This window comes from Chelonoidis abingdonii, chromosome 8, assembly GCF_003597395.2.
Source record: "Chelonoidis abingdonii isolate Lonesome George chromosome 8, CheloAbing_2.0, whole genome shotgun sequence".
Classification (NCBI taxonomy): domain Eukaryota; kingdom Metazoa; phylum Chordata; order Testudines; family Testudinidae; genus Chelonoidis; species Chelonoidis abingdonii.
The window spans coordinates 41946088-41961654 of NC_133776.1; the positions used below are offsets into that span (position 1 = coordinate 41946088).

General features: G+C 38.8%; 1 protein-coding gene across 1 annotated transcript in view; it reads right to left on the reverse strand.

Moving 5' to 3' along the window:
* Positions 1-15567, reverse strand: part of CLSTN2 (calsyntenin 2) — a 693642-nt gene that overhangs the window by 139844 nt on the left and 538231 nt on the right. The window contains exons 3-4 of the mRNA XM_032797107.2: positions 3203-3398; positions 728-936 (exon numbers count right to left, since the gene is read on the reverse strand). Coding sequence (XP_032652998.1) covers positions 728-936; positions 3203-3398 — 405 coding nt within the window. The remainder of the gene's footprint in view (positions 1-727; positions 937-3202; positions 3399-15567) is intronic.

Sequence of the window (15567 nt, forward strand, 5' to 3'; positions counted from 1 at the left end):
TTAGGCCCCTAGTAAACAACCCTTACACTTTCCCTCAAGATCCTTCTCTCACTTATGCAGCAGAACCAGTGTGGTTCTACTGTATTTGTGACCCTGCACTTTCATTAAGGTGAAGGCTGGATCTGGCCCTTCTTGTCTATGTTGTAGAGAGATTTTAAAACTTACCTATAGAACACAAAGTAGTAACAATACATAGCACTGACTGGAAAAATCACTTTTCATCTTTAAAGTGCCTTTTCAGCATTAACTAAAGAATTCCCACTGTCCTAGTGAGTTAAGTAAGTATTATTAGCTCAGTTTTATAGAGTGGGAAAGTAAAGCAGAGAGGCCAAATCTGGTTTTAAAAAGCAGAGCACATAGTTTCATGTAGCAGCAGTTCTGGCATCCCACAATGTTGTACAATGAGTTACCTACCGGTAGCGCACTGAGCCTACAGGTGTGGAAGTATTTAATACAAAGACTCAGGCACACATGTAATAAATATTATTTCAATTTAAATTCAAATCCTCAACTGGTGTAAACCAGGGCAGCTCCATTGTCCACAGGAACTATTTAGTTGGGGAGTGATCCTGCTTTGAGCAGGGGGTTGGACTAGGTGACCTCCTGAGGTCCCTTCCTGATAGCTATAATTCTAGGACCTACTATTCAGCAGAAATCACTGGAACTATACTGACATACACCAGCTAAAGTCCCAGAATTCCTAATTTATATCTTGCTCAGGACTCACCGTTTCTGTCAATGGCAAAAGGAACATCGGTTGTGACAATTTCATAATTGCATATCTGGCTGTACTGCGGAGAACAGTCCTCATCTATGGCTTCCACCTGCAATATACTGTCATAGATCTTTCCCTCTGTCACTGTGGCCTTATATGAGGTCTTCTTGAAGGTAGGTGTGAACTCATTAACATCCTTCACCTGGATATGGACCACTGCCCTAAAAATATAGAAACAAAGAATTTGGAGAGAGATATCCATTCATATTGACTTCAACCGAGATGTCAATATTTGTTCATTATCCACACACATGACAGATTAACACCAAAGATGTCTTGGAAAATAAAAACCTATGTACTGTGAGTAAAGTGCTCTTGTATCATTTTACTTTGTGTTTCATTTCCATTTTTAATTTGTGCTACTTAATACTTTAATATGACATTTCTGTTAAGAAAAAGTGCAATAAAGTTATCATGGGAAAAGCCTAATTCTCCTCTTGCTTAACACCAGTGTAAATCAAGAGTCAGTCAATGGAGTGAATCCTTCGTAAAAAAGAAAGAAAAAAGTCAAAAAGGAGAATCAGGCTTAAAATGCTCTCTTAGACACTGATTGCCTGAAAATATAGATATCTTGAAAAATCCCCGTTATTAAGTAAGCACCTTCCTTCCTTTCCAGGACAGAAGTTAATTGTTTATCCACTTCTAAGTCCCTAAAATACTGCAGATTCCATGTTCATTTCCCCAGTTTCTTACATGACAATTAGAGCTTGTGAAAGGTGCTGCATTGAGAGCAATCAGGGCAAGTCGTACATGGGCACTGGCAGGGACATCTTTCTCTTAATGCTATGTGACTGTGCCTGAGCAGTCACGTGTTCTGGAAGGCAATGTGCCTCAACCCTCCTCAGAAGGGCTCAGCTCTAGAGATTGGGAAAGTAATTCAAGCTCCTCCACGTTGATTCAGTGCTTAGCTGCTCCAGCGACTGACAATTGTACAGCGCACTGTCAACAAGTGTGATGCTGGATTGTTGTGTGATGTGGATATCTGTTATTAGGACTGAATTGAGAGCACCAACTCATTTCACATATAGGTAGCCACTAGTCAATCATCTTCATGATTATTACTTAAATTAGAGTAGACCGTAGCAGGCCCAGCCAAGAGCACGCTCTCCTTGTGACAAGCACTTGACACATACGAGACAGTTCCTGCCGAAAGAGCATATAATCTGAACAGACAAGTGATGGAAAGGATAAAAGAGGGATAGAGAGGTCAAGCGACTTGCCAAATTTATACAGTAGGTCAATGGCAGAGGCAGGAAGAGAACCCCAGCTTCAGTTCGGTGCTCAATCCAGTACACCACACTGCCCTAGTCACAACTAACCAGACTTGGTTTTGATGACAGCCAGACCACAAAGTCCCCAAGTTTAATAACTGCTAGACTGCTACTGAAGTTTGAAAGAGAGACACCATAGCATTTCATATGAAACTCCCAAAATTGTTACAGTGAAAAAATGAACTGTGACTTGAAACTTGTTCTGTTTTGCAGGTTGTGCCTTAAGAAAAATATGATTAAAAAAGAAACACACCACCCCCCCTGCAAAAAAAAAACAAATCATGATGCAGCTCACATTATATTGTAAAATAAATTCTTAAATTCCTGTGCATTCGATATAAACAAAAGGGTGTACTGCAGCTATTGCTGGTTTGTTTAAATGGCTCATACAATAAATTGGGCAGTTTATATGGCAGTTTTATTATCTGTACCAGGGCAAATTTCATCTATAGTGACAAGTGGTTTCATGTATCATACAAAAGGCAGCACCATATCTGGGGCATTGGTTCTATATTGTCTCAGTAAAGAGTGCCACCTACTGACCCACCAACAACATTTCTTGCAGCCTCTGAATCTTTGGAAGATTCACACCAAATGCTGAGCCAGCCAAGTCTGCTGAGTTTCCAGGGGCTAATAAAATCTCAGTACAAAGGAAATAAAGCTGCAACATATAAATAAAAATAAAAATGGTGATTTCTCTTCCTCCTAAAAGTTCTTCTGTACCATTTGAAATTGTCTGAATAAAGTTAGAGAAAAAATAAATTCAGCATAGTTTAGTTACATAAATATCAGTTAATTCTAGTTTTCAAGGCTCTGATTATCTCATCTAGCTGATCTGTTTAATGTGGAAAAATATTTAGTATGGAAAAAATAATTAAAAACCATTATTTTACTGTAGTCCATTTGATCGGTAGTTCTGTTAAAACAGTTCCATTGAAATTACTGAAAATCAGGTCAATTTGAGTGAAATGTTTTTATAAAAAAACAACAACAACAAAAGACACCAACAATGAACAATCAATTCCAGCGATAAAGCATTTTGTTTCTATTTGCTTCCCACAAACTATAGCATTAAAAGAATCTCTTCCACCTGAACTGCATCTTGGAGTAAATGCATGCCACAGCCAATGCATTTTTTTCCCTTATCGTCACTCACTTGTGAGATTTCTTCCAGTTTGTTCCACTAGGTCCTGCTCCACAGTCATATGCCTGGATGATGAATGTGTACTCCTTCTGCAGTTCACAGTCAATTGGACTTTTTGCTTGGAGACGACCTTCTCCAGATGTCTTGTTTAGCACGACAGCTTCAAAGGGCATTTCCTGACCATGTATTTTAAAAGCACAGATTTCACCTGTAAAGAATAAAACACAGGAAAAAATTATTGTTGGTTAGAACTGATTCAGACATGTTTGAGTGACACCTGATGTGCTGGCAACCACCTGTATTTCACAACCTGTGTCAGATAAGTGATGTGAACGATTGGCTGAACAACATACCAACACAAACTACCAGCTAAAATAAACAGAACCTTATGTAAATGAGCAAGAGGTAAAGGAACAGACAGAAGGAAAAATAGAGAAAGTCTTTATACTAGGTCTCATCCTCTTTACATTGTTATTCTTTCTTCTGATAAAAGCATTGCCTCTATGCCAAGTGGCAGCATGTTGATTTCACCAAATTGTTTTGGTTGGGGGGAAAAAAAATCAAGGAAAACAAACCCCAAACATTTTGTTTTGATTTTTAACCCAATTTTATTTAAAAATTTAAAATGTTAAAAAGTTCAAAATTGACATGAAATGTTTTGTTTCAGGTCAAACAAAATGTGTTGCTTGACCCAAAGTGATTTTTTTTTAAACTGCCAGTGAACTGAAAAATGTGCACTGCTCTACTCTCGGTACATTCTAAGTGTAACTTCTTCTATTTACACATATACACCAGTTCTGGAACAGAGACAGTTTCCTCTTTCCAAAAATCTCAGCACTCACCCAGACACCTTATTCCCAGGAAACTATTCTGTCCCAAGAAATACAATTAAATACAGAGAATAAGAAGAGAACCAACTCTGTGTATTTGCCACAGCTTCTCTCAAAGAACTACTCTATTACTAAACTGACAAAACAGCAAAGACTGTTTGCTTACTAATAAAAAATTGCAAGAATATATGTAAGAGTGCCAGCTCTCCCTATAACATTTTTTAAACATATTTAATTAATGGCAAGTAGGCCACACTACGGTTCTTCGCCTATTTCACAGATGGTCTATAGCTTCAACCTCTGTCTTGACAAACATCCTGCAACTTTAGAGTGCAATCATTACACTTCACCTCTGCAGTTAGGAAATAAGAAAATGTGGAGGCTATTGAGCATTGTAGGGGACCGTATATTAGAGTCTGGTACTGTCAATTTTCCTATGGGATCAGCATGAGTTATTTAGCATAGGTGTTTCCGTACCTATGGCACAGCAGGAGAATACATACAATCTATGTTTAGTTGGAGTCAGTGGCCCCACCACCTTACACAATAGCATGGAAGGGATGCAACTTCCATGCTAGTACATAGGCTGGAACGGTGGCTGCAGGTAGCCTGCACAGCTCTCATGGTCCTGGGCTGAACATAGGATTTCACCTTCCCAGGCTCTGCTTTCTCCACCTGCAAAAAAACCTGAATGTTAGGGGTTCATGCAGGTGGATTTCACCAGAGAGTCAAATCCCAAAAGGGGCTAAGCATCTGCATTTCGGTGTATTACTGTGGGAGTTGTGGGTGCTCTGCAATACCCAGGATCAAGCCCATATACATGCTGTGTATGAACTGTAATGGTATAAATAAAGAGGTGAAATTGATAAGATGATGAAGCTTGCTGAGCGCTGTTCATGGATGTTGATCATTGTAAATATATACTAGACATCAGTTGAATGCTGTGTTCAGCTCTGAGCAGATAATTTTCACTCAATGCATCTGAAGAAGTGGGGGTTTACCCACAAAAGCTTATACCCAAATAAATCTGTTAGACTTTAGGGTGCTACCAGACTAACATGGCTATCCCTCTGATCTCTGATCAGAGTGTTCTCCTTATTTCCCTGCAGCAAAAAAATCTGAAATAATACTGTGGACTTTGATTTTAATTTAATGCCTTTTCTGATACATCTAAGTAATATTGTTATATAACAACTGGAAGTTTAATGGAGAAATATTATTCACTGCATTCTGTAACAATGGCATTCCCACAGTTCTTAATAATAAAGTTTCCCCAGAGATGTAGAGTCCATCAATACAAATCATAACTTTAGGTTTTTGTGGTTATTACTATATTGATCTAATTTGATTATGAACAATACAACATTTTTAATCATCTGATTCTGGCATTTTAAAAAATAAAATAAAAATAGTTTATTGCAGCAAAGAAGAAAATTAGCTGAATCACACACACACACACGTTTGCCAGGGTCAAACCTGAGTGATGCTGTGACCACTTGCACCAGAGTGCAATACTGCTCACTCAAATTTGGCCTAGCGGCCCCTTCACCATGATGGAGGGGCAGTCAGGACAAACCTGAGCAACCCCGTGTACCCAGAGTATATATTTGCCTAGGGTCCAGGAATGGATTAATCTGGCCCTGTTTGTGATTATCCTGTTTTCCTTTCATTTCCTCATTGTGTTGTACATGCAATTCTCTACAAAGGGAGAGGTTGACTTTGGTACCTGGGTTGGCCTTACAGAGACCCATGGGAAGGTTGGAAAGACAGGAACAAATCTTTGTACACAGATTCACATAGGGCATCCATAGGCACATGCCAGTATAGGCTTAGGAGGAGCTCCTAGTGGGAGCAAGTGTTACTCTTTCTTCCATGCCAGCCATTTGAAGTTCTCCCTCCATATCCTTCCCAAGGCATGCCTGAAAAGGGGACCTTTGTCCTGGATCCCTAAGTAAAGATATGCTTTAAATTTTGTGGGACAACTGCTTTCACAACTCTGGTATCATTCAGACTTAGCCTCATTCATAGGCTTAAGGTGAAACTGATCACCAGAGAAAGGGCTGACAATATGATTCCCTCATCCCACCCCTACAAGAATTATTAGTCAAGGTAATGAACTTTCGTTTTGGTTGGGTTTTTTTGCTTTCCTTCAAAACATCCTGCAATATGATCTGAAGGGACCAAAAGAGTAAAAGACTGCTTTTCACAGTCTTTAGAGAGGGGATGAAGGTGGCGCTATCAAAAAAAAGGCATTTGCCTCATTTAGGATAAGTTCCTTTTTATGGTGCCCTTCTGCTCTAAAGCTTGGGCATTTGTTGATAGATGGAAGTCTCTTGCAGTAGAAGTTGGTTGTAATGAATGCCCATAACATAGGCATGAGAACAGGTATCCTGAGGATGCTGTGTGGAGGGAGTGGTGGTTGAAATAGGGCATGGAGGAGGGTCTTACTATACAAAGGTACGGAGACCCCCCCTTGGGAAAAAAACATTCTTCCACAATATTGATATGGCTTAGGAATTGCCTCTTGGGGACCCTCTTGGGGTTATGAGTACTTGCTACAGCATTAGCTATTGACTACATGGTTACATCTCAGTCTGCATTCCTGTAATTCAATAAAAGTTGTGGCCTTTGCCATTAATCTATTTATGAGTGTTGTGTTCTCTCTGCACATCATCCAGATTGGCTTCAGCAATAAACACTTACAAATTTTGAGACCTACATTACTTAAAGTGTAAACTTTGGTAGAGATCTGTGGATTACTACTGTAGGGCAATCAATCTTATCATATTTCCCATTTAGGATTATACTGAACTGAAAAACAGTACTGGTAACTCTCCATTCTTGGTGTATAATTAACAAATCTCCTCAACACTTTGCAATTCTTATGAAAACAAAATCTGATATTCTGCAACTTCTACATGCGACGCTTAAGATGTCAATTATTGCTGAAAATCAACCAGACTGTGCTAAAAGTGACTCCTATTTCAATGAACTGGCACTGATTATAGTGGCAGAGGATCACCATGGAACTTTTAAGAACTAGATTGAGCAGATGGATTAAGATTAATCATGTCACACAGGGTATTTGAAAGCCTTCCGTATCTACTTTCAGTTATTACCATCCCTGGGCTGAACTCAAAAAAGTGTCCTAGAAGTAAAAAAGGTTTGTTATTTTTTGTCCCTTCACCCTTCACCTGAGCCATGTAGTTCTCCAAGATTTTGAGAAAGGTGCATTCTAAGTTGACTAGTAGATATGATTCTGGTCTCAGCATAAAATCAGGAATAGCTCCACTGAAGTTAATTAAAAGTATACCAGTGTAAAAGGGGGTTCTATATCCCTTTTCAACCTGTTGCACACACTCTGTCTATATACATTGATTTAGATACATACACACACACACAAAGTATGCAAGCAAACAACACTGTTAGTACTGTATGATTAACTCAGTACCCACTTTCTCAGTAATCCAGCATGGAGCCACTGTAAATAGATTTTGATGGTTTTAAAAGTTTTTAAAAATTGAAACCTTCCAGTGTAATAAACTGCAGGAAAGTGTGAGAGCTGGATTCTACAAACATCTCCTGCAGTGCACAGTTCTGTGTTCTTGGGAGTTTCTCAGTGGCAGTGGAAAGGCTTATTGCTATGACATGTTTATCTAGTATGCTAGCGCTTAAACAATTACAAGCTATTTTTTTAAAGCAAAATAATTTGTATTACTGAAGTGAGAGATGTGGAATAATTTTAAGACCTGAAGAAAAGGTTGTTGCTAGCAACAGTATTTTTACTGTGTATGCCTGTCTAGATCAGTGAACTCAACATTACTGAAGCTTGGCAAACTACTACAACTTAGCAAGTTACACTGAAATCATAAAGGAAGCAGTGGATAGCTTAATAAAAGATAGTAATTATGCTGATTATGTTTAATTTTATGAGCAACAAACTCAGCCAACTGGAGTTCAAAACAACTGCCATGCCCACTGCTGTATTCACTTACTCTTCAAAAGGAGAAAATTTGAGAAAGTCATGCAGCTGCAATATCATAAAGAAGCAGCCCTTTCTGTTGATGTATTCTGTTGCACGATGATCTAGTGCCAAAATTGGGATATGCATGCCATCCCGTTGTCAGGGAATCCCATTGTTGCAATTAATTGAGGGAATTAATGGCCCTGCACACTTGCATCACTTGCATCACCACAACCCCCATGGTAGATTTCCCAACTCCAAACTGATTCGCAGCTGATCGGTAGCAGTCAAGAGTTTCCAGTTTCCACAAAGCGATCACCACTCATTCTCCCACAGCTCTCATTTTTGTGTCCTTGCGCCACAGGGTAGAGGTGACCTCTGCACACAGTTCTAGGAATGTGGTTTTGCACATATGAAAGTTCTGCAGCCAATGCTTGTCATTTCATATTTTAATCACTATCTGATCCCCAGGGCCAATCAGAGGGGGGCAGGGCAGAAGGGCCATTTGGCCTGGGCCTCAAGCTCAAAGAGGACCTCAAATGTAGACACTTGTTAATTTTTTGGCATTTGTGAAGTTTTGAAACTTGTTTTTATGCGCATCCCTATCGGACCAAAATGTGACACACACTCAGCTTAGAGCTGCAAATTTAAGCAAATAAGAGATGTGATTTGGTAAAAGACTTTTTTTTGTTAACTGATATAGATTTTGTCATATTAAAGAGTTCATAAATATTAATAAAAATACATTGGTTCTGATGGCACAAGATTAAACTGCAATGAATGTATCCTCTCAGATCAGCTGATTATATAAACAAACCACTACTAGTGGCTGATGCTGGATTAAGTGCATGGAAAGGCAGAGAATTGTTACATTTTAGTGTCTTTATAGTTTTATGTTTAGTTGACTAAGGAATTATTTATGTGTGAGAATTCCTCATTATCATCTTCATATCACTATTAACTTAGGCTTGAATAGAGACTGGGCATGGCTGAGTCATTACACAGATTAAATCTGGGCCATCTTGATTATCGCTACAAAAGGTTTTTTTTCTCCTGCTAATAATTGCTCATTTTAATAAATTAGCCACTTAGAGTTGATATGACTACTTCCACCTTTTCATGTTCTGTATGTATATATATTTCCTTACTATATGTTCCATTCTATGCATCTGAAGAAGTGGACTGTAGCCCACGAAAGCTTATGCTCAAATAAATTTGTTAGTCACTAAGGTGCCACAAGTACTCCCGTTCTTTTTAAAGAAAACTATGTTGCATGGAAATCAGCCAGTGGGGCAGCATTAGCTGAAAGTTCAGTTGAGAATTTACTCTTGACTGAACTCTCTACAGAAACTAATAACTGGAAAAAACTTCCTGAGCGCATCCTGAATGTCATCCTCTCTCTTTCTGAGCGGGGACTGGTTTTCTTTGGTTCCAGTCAATGTGTTGGTGATCATGCAAATGGAAACTTTCTAGGCATAGTTGAGCTCCTCAGCAAATATGATCCTCTTTTATCAGAGCATGTTAAACATGTTTGAGAATCGCAAAAGAGACAAAACTGCATGCAAGTCCACTCTCCCGAGTTTATTGAGCTATGTGGGTCATTCGTTCAAACAATAATTCTTGATGAGATTCAAAATGCCAACTATTTTCAATCATTGTTTATGCCACTCCAGAGTGTTCTCACAAGGAACAGACCACTATGGTTATTCGATATGTTAAGATTGTAAACAGCTCAAAATTTTCAATTGAAGAAAGGTTTATTTTGTTTGATAATTTCACGATTAAAACTGGAAAAGAAATTGCTGCTCGAGTACTAGCAATTCTAGAAGGTTTAAAGTTAGATTTTCAAGTCTGCAATAGTCAGGCCTATGACAACAGATCTAATATGGCTGGAAAGTACAAAGATATACAAGCAGTTCTGCTTGAGCAAAATTCAAACTGTATTTTCTCCTGCTGTGGAAACCATACACTCAACCTTGTAGGTGTTGACTGTGCTGAATCAAGCAAGGAGGCAATTACTTACTTTGGAACTGTTCAGCAAATGTACAGTCTCTTCAGTAGCAGTCCACAAAGGTGGGAAATTCTGAAGCAATATCTTCCTGTTTCACAGCATTGGATGTCCAAAACTAGATGGTCTGCATGGATTGATGGTGTTCAGCCAGTTGTGCAGCATTTGAATTCAGTGAGAAAGGTTTTAAATGAGCTTGAATCTCTCAATGTCACTGCACAGGCTCCAACTGAACTTCAGTCTATTCAGAAGCACATGTCCAAATTTGAATGAATTCTGATGTCATCTTTGTGGATGAAGCTACTTACAATGATCCACCAAACTCATCTGGTAATTGAAGCACACAATGCTACACTTGATGTTGAGAGGGATAACACTGAAAGTCTTATCAATGACATTCACCAGATTCGTGAACAATGGGATGCGATCTTCACTGAGTCCAAATTAGTAAGACAGAATATTGGCATTTCATCTGAGTTCTCCACCAATCACAACTTACCTACTGAATCCGATGCTGAGCAGCATTATAGGGTCAATGTCTTGCTTGTCATAATTGACTCTATTCAATCAGGTCTTACAGGTCAATTTGAGTCTACCCTTTTTGGGTTTCTTTGGCAGTTCAACAGATTGAGTAATGAAGATCTACTTTCTGCAGCTAAACAATTTCAGCAACAGTACAACAAAGAAATCTGAAAAGATCTCAGTGATGAGGTCATCTTCCTCAAACAAATATATTCCATGAACTTTAAATTGGATTGCAAGCCACAGGAATTGCTTCAAGAAATACTCAAACTTGGACTCTCTGGGGTGTTTCCTAATATCACAATTGCATTGTGTATTTTTGTCAGTTTGCCTGCATCAGTGGCTTCTGGTGAGCAGTGCATGATCCATGCTTTTATGGAGAGATGGCAATTGTAAAGTTTATAAGGGCAGTTGAAAAACTGTGAAATGCAGTCGGAAGCCCTTGGCATTATGGGACACAGAAAACTGCATTGGGGAGTGGTGATCCCCTGTCCCCATGATCCACTGCAATCCATTCCTAGAACTCCTAGTGGTAGAAGGTGGTGATTTGCACAGAGAAATAGCTACCCATGATGCACTGCTCTCTTTGTCAGTGCTAGAGCACCTACTGTGGACACTCTCCGCCGACACAAGGAGTGTTGTGTGAACACCCACAAGCAGTGTAATTACAGCAGTTTATGATCATCAATGTAACTTAAGTCAACTTACCTCTGTAGCACACATGGGCAGGAGTGATGGCTCTTACAGCAAATCAGTGTAAAAGCACCACAGGTAGGAGAACTGAAGGGATACAGCTGTTCATTAGTGCAGATTGTACCCTGGGTAATGACACACTAAGATCCTGGGGTTTAAAGCAAGCATAGAAATAGAAAATATTGCAGTTTATTTTTCTCAGCAATCAATACTTATCAAATTCAAATTTTTGTTAGTTTATTATGGACAAACCTTAAGTAGCCCTGAATGTTTCTTAACCAACAAACTTTCCCCCATCCTCAGATCTTCATGATTCAGCAGAATAAAAACAAGAAAGGTGCAAATTTTGAGAACAATGACAAGGCATTCCAGAGTGCAATCACAGAATCATAGAATATCAGGGTTGGAAGGGACCTCAGGAGGTCATCTAGTCCAACCCCCTGCTCAAAGCAGGACCAATCCTCAAGTAAATCAATAAAAGGAGTGCCAGAACAACTTATAGGTGCTGAAAATGTATTCCTAACCATATTAAGCTTGCTCCAACTACAGTATATTGACTTCTTAACCTTTGTTAGTTTCATGTTTACAATAGTAACATAGCTGTAACAGTGCATATGAGTATTGTACTGACACAGAGAGAGAGGAGGAGGAGTTGTGCCACTAAAGAAGGGATGGAGCACATTGGTGAGGTGGCATGTGGAGACCTTGGATTGATATCCCTCTACCTCTCCTCTAACTGTCCCAGCATTGCCAGCTCTTGTGATCTTATCATTTAATCTCATGATATTTGCTGTCTTCCTTAAACCACAACCTCCCAGGTTCATGATTATGTGTAAATCTCAGCTTTTGTTTAAGAAAAAGTATTTCTACCCCTAGTGCTTGCACTTTTGTATTCCCTGAGTTTAACTGTGTAACCTTAACATTACATTAACAGAAGAGTTGTTTTTATGCTGTGAATATAAAAAGGACACACAAACAATGTCTTAATTAAGTCACAATGCTTAGGAAAGAAGAAACAGCATAGATTATTAAGGAAATATACTGTATTGTGACATTCTGCAGGTTTTGAAGATATAATGAAATATTCAGAAAAAACTGAAAACTGTATAGTTAAAAAGTGCAGATAGTAACATTAACAAGAAACTGTTATCCTCTGGGGACAAACTAGGACATAATTATTCTGGTTCCAATGGCATCTCTTTCTGATTCATTTTTAATGAGTGTCAGTAAAAGTCATAATTGGATGTACAAATCCTTTTGGCTTTTTATACACAGCCTACCTTCACTGGATGCCTATTGTTTAGTCTAAGCACGTACTGTAGCCAGTCATGATCAATGATTGCATATTTCCTATTTACATATCAGAAATCTGTAGCAGATGAAACATCAATTCATTTCAGCCAGTCATCTTTTAGTAAACACTGGCACCCAGATGCTGCAAATGCCCTAATTCCATGTCTGTCTGAAAGATGGATCATGCAATGATTTCTCCTCTAGATTAGTGAGATCCACATTGATGAAAGTAGGTGATAATTTGCTCTGCAACGCATTGACCCATTTCAGAGTGTATATCCTCTGAAAAAGGTGAAACTATAATTATAATAGAGACCTAGAGGACTTTATGTGTAAGATTTAAAAGGGTATTACAATGACTGCAGTAATTTTTAGTCACTTTAAGTATTGCTGAGCTGTTAAAGGACAAATGCTAATAAAATATATAAAAGTAGCTTATCATATTAAGAAGCTAATGATGTATAATGTTACTGGAATTTCAAATTAAACAAAGATCAAGAATTATGAACATTTGCTGACAAACACCTAGTGCTTGCTGAATCGTTACTCCATGATAGTCAATTAAACACAACAAAAACTACAAAGCAGCAGGATTGCACCAACAGATCTGTTCCACTCAGATTCTTTGCGATATGTACAAATCACTCCTGTGTACACAGAAACAAATAAGACTGTATTGTGTACACAGAAACAAATAAGAAAACTAACAGTAACATTTCATCTTTGGCATAGAAAACTAGAAGCTGTTTATCTTTTGAGGACTCATTAGACTGACAGAAAAAGTTACTTTTTAATTAGACTACTTTCTCTAGGGCCCAGCACCAAGACAGATGAATTTCCTGGAGCAGGAAGCTTGTGATACCGTGCATTTATTTCAATTATTCTTCTGAGTTTTTTTAAAATGCATTATTTTAGGGTACAATTAGCTTATTCAGTGAGGCAAACATGGCAGGTGGTCAAATTCTGTTTTCTAGTCTATTACTTTGAGTTCAGAGGAACCATACAACTTTAATACCACAATTCCATATAAGGCATTCTGGGCCAGATTAGGACCTGATGTAAGCAGGTGACAACTCTACTTAAGTCAACGGAGGAAGACTGAATTTGGCCCCTTATTTGTGAGAAGTCACTATGGCCCAGGTTGGGGAATCAGAGCTGAAGGAATAGACTTCTGCACAGGTATAGTGGTGAAAGCTAGAGGATCCAATTCCAGGATCAGGGCTTATTTTTTTCTCTTTATTTTAGTATTTAGAGAGTTATCTCCAGAGCAACTGATGCCTATTTACTCTATCTTTTTATTAAAACATGATTTACATTAAAATCAATCACTTTAATTCAAAAGGTGCTGAGTATTTCATTGCAGGCTCAATTCCCCAAGGTGCTGAGCACTCTGGCTCCAATCCAGCAAAGCACTTTAGTCTGCATTTAACTTTCAACACTGAATAGTCCCAGTGACCTCAACAGCTCTTTGTTGACTTGCGTGGAACCAGTCACATGCTTCAAGGTAAGCACATATTTAAATGTTTTGCTGGCTCAGGGTCAACACGCTCAACATGTTGCAGCATCAAGCCCTAATAGTGGATAGCCATGCTATGAAAATGAAGACTATATATGCCTATTACCATTTATAAGAATCAGGTTTCTTCTATATTTTCTTGTCTGAGAAAGGCATGTATGCTTCCCAGTTATCCTACACCCTTGTAACAACTACCTGCCTCCAGAGAACTCTCCTGCTTGGTGAGCATTACAGTACATAAAGTTTCCTCTGAAACCAGATTATGTCACTCCATGTATCACAGGTACCCCTTGCCTCTGGACTAATATATTATAAAAGGTGTGTGCCTTGTTTAAACATCTATTAAAAAGGAACTCCCCCTCCTCCTTGCTGGGCAAACACATGAAAAGCACTGAAACTAACACAGAGAGCCAAATCCTGCCCAACTTCCCATTTCTTTCCCTCTCCCACCACTCCTGGTAGACACAAAAGGCCCTAAATTTGCAGAAGCAGCAGGATTCCTCTGTGTGTGGAGGAGAATGAATCTGGAAGTGTTACAGAGAGCTTCTCGCAGACCATGAGGCTGTGATTCACTGGGGCTCCCTCCATTCTAGCACAAAGGGTTAGAACAGTGGGTTTCAACTTTTTCTATACTGGCAACACCTCAAAGCTCCTCTCCCATAAAACCATAGTGGAAGGACAGTGTGATCATAATGCCTGGTCAAAAACCTCCATGCAAGGAGGGTTTGCTAATATTTGAATCCCCGATCAACTGTATCTATCCCCCACTGAAAATGCCACAAAGATAAAGCAGAGGTTACTAATTTTCTAATGGTATGTGGACTGTACATGCAAAACTGATCATCAGAGAATCAAAGCATTTTATCATGAATCATTCTGTGGTAATTCACTTATGTACAGTGTACATGGCAGATTGTGTTCTGTATAGACAAACAATTTAGTTTTGTAATATTGCTTATGCAAACATAGGGATATTCTGGATAATCTATAGTCTTTCTTATTTTATCTTTAAAAATTCTGAAAATGCTTCAATTTTTGAATAATTAATTTTGAATGTATAGCCCACACTTCCTCTCCACAATCAAAAGTGATATTGTTAATATGCAAAAATGAGAACATTCAAAGTGATGATCCTGAATGGAATGGAATTGCTTCACATTCTGAGCTCTGGCAACCTGATTCATGCTACAGAAGTCAGATAAAGAGGACAGATTTATTGCTAACTCCAAACAAACTCATTAGGTGTGTATAGAAATATGGGCCTGGTGCCTGGGAGTTGCTTGGGAGAGAACATGGTGAGGCAACATGGGCTCATTTAGAAAATGGAATATCTCCATTTGCCAAGGTACAATCTTTTGGTGTGATCATATGGAATCTCACACACTAGCAAACCCAGCAAAGGTGAGTATTTGCATGGGAAACTACCAACCCTAAATTTCTATGATTTCTCTCTCCAGGTTCTGTGCCTGAGGGGCAGGTTAGGAACTGAGAGCCAGATTACTTTCAGGGGGGACAAACAGGATGGGCAAACTTCAGCTTGGCCTTGATTCT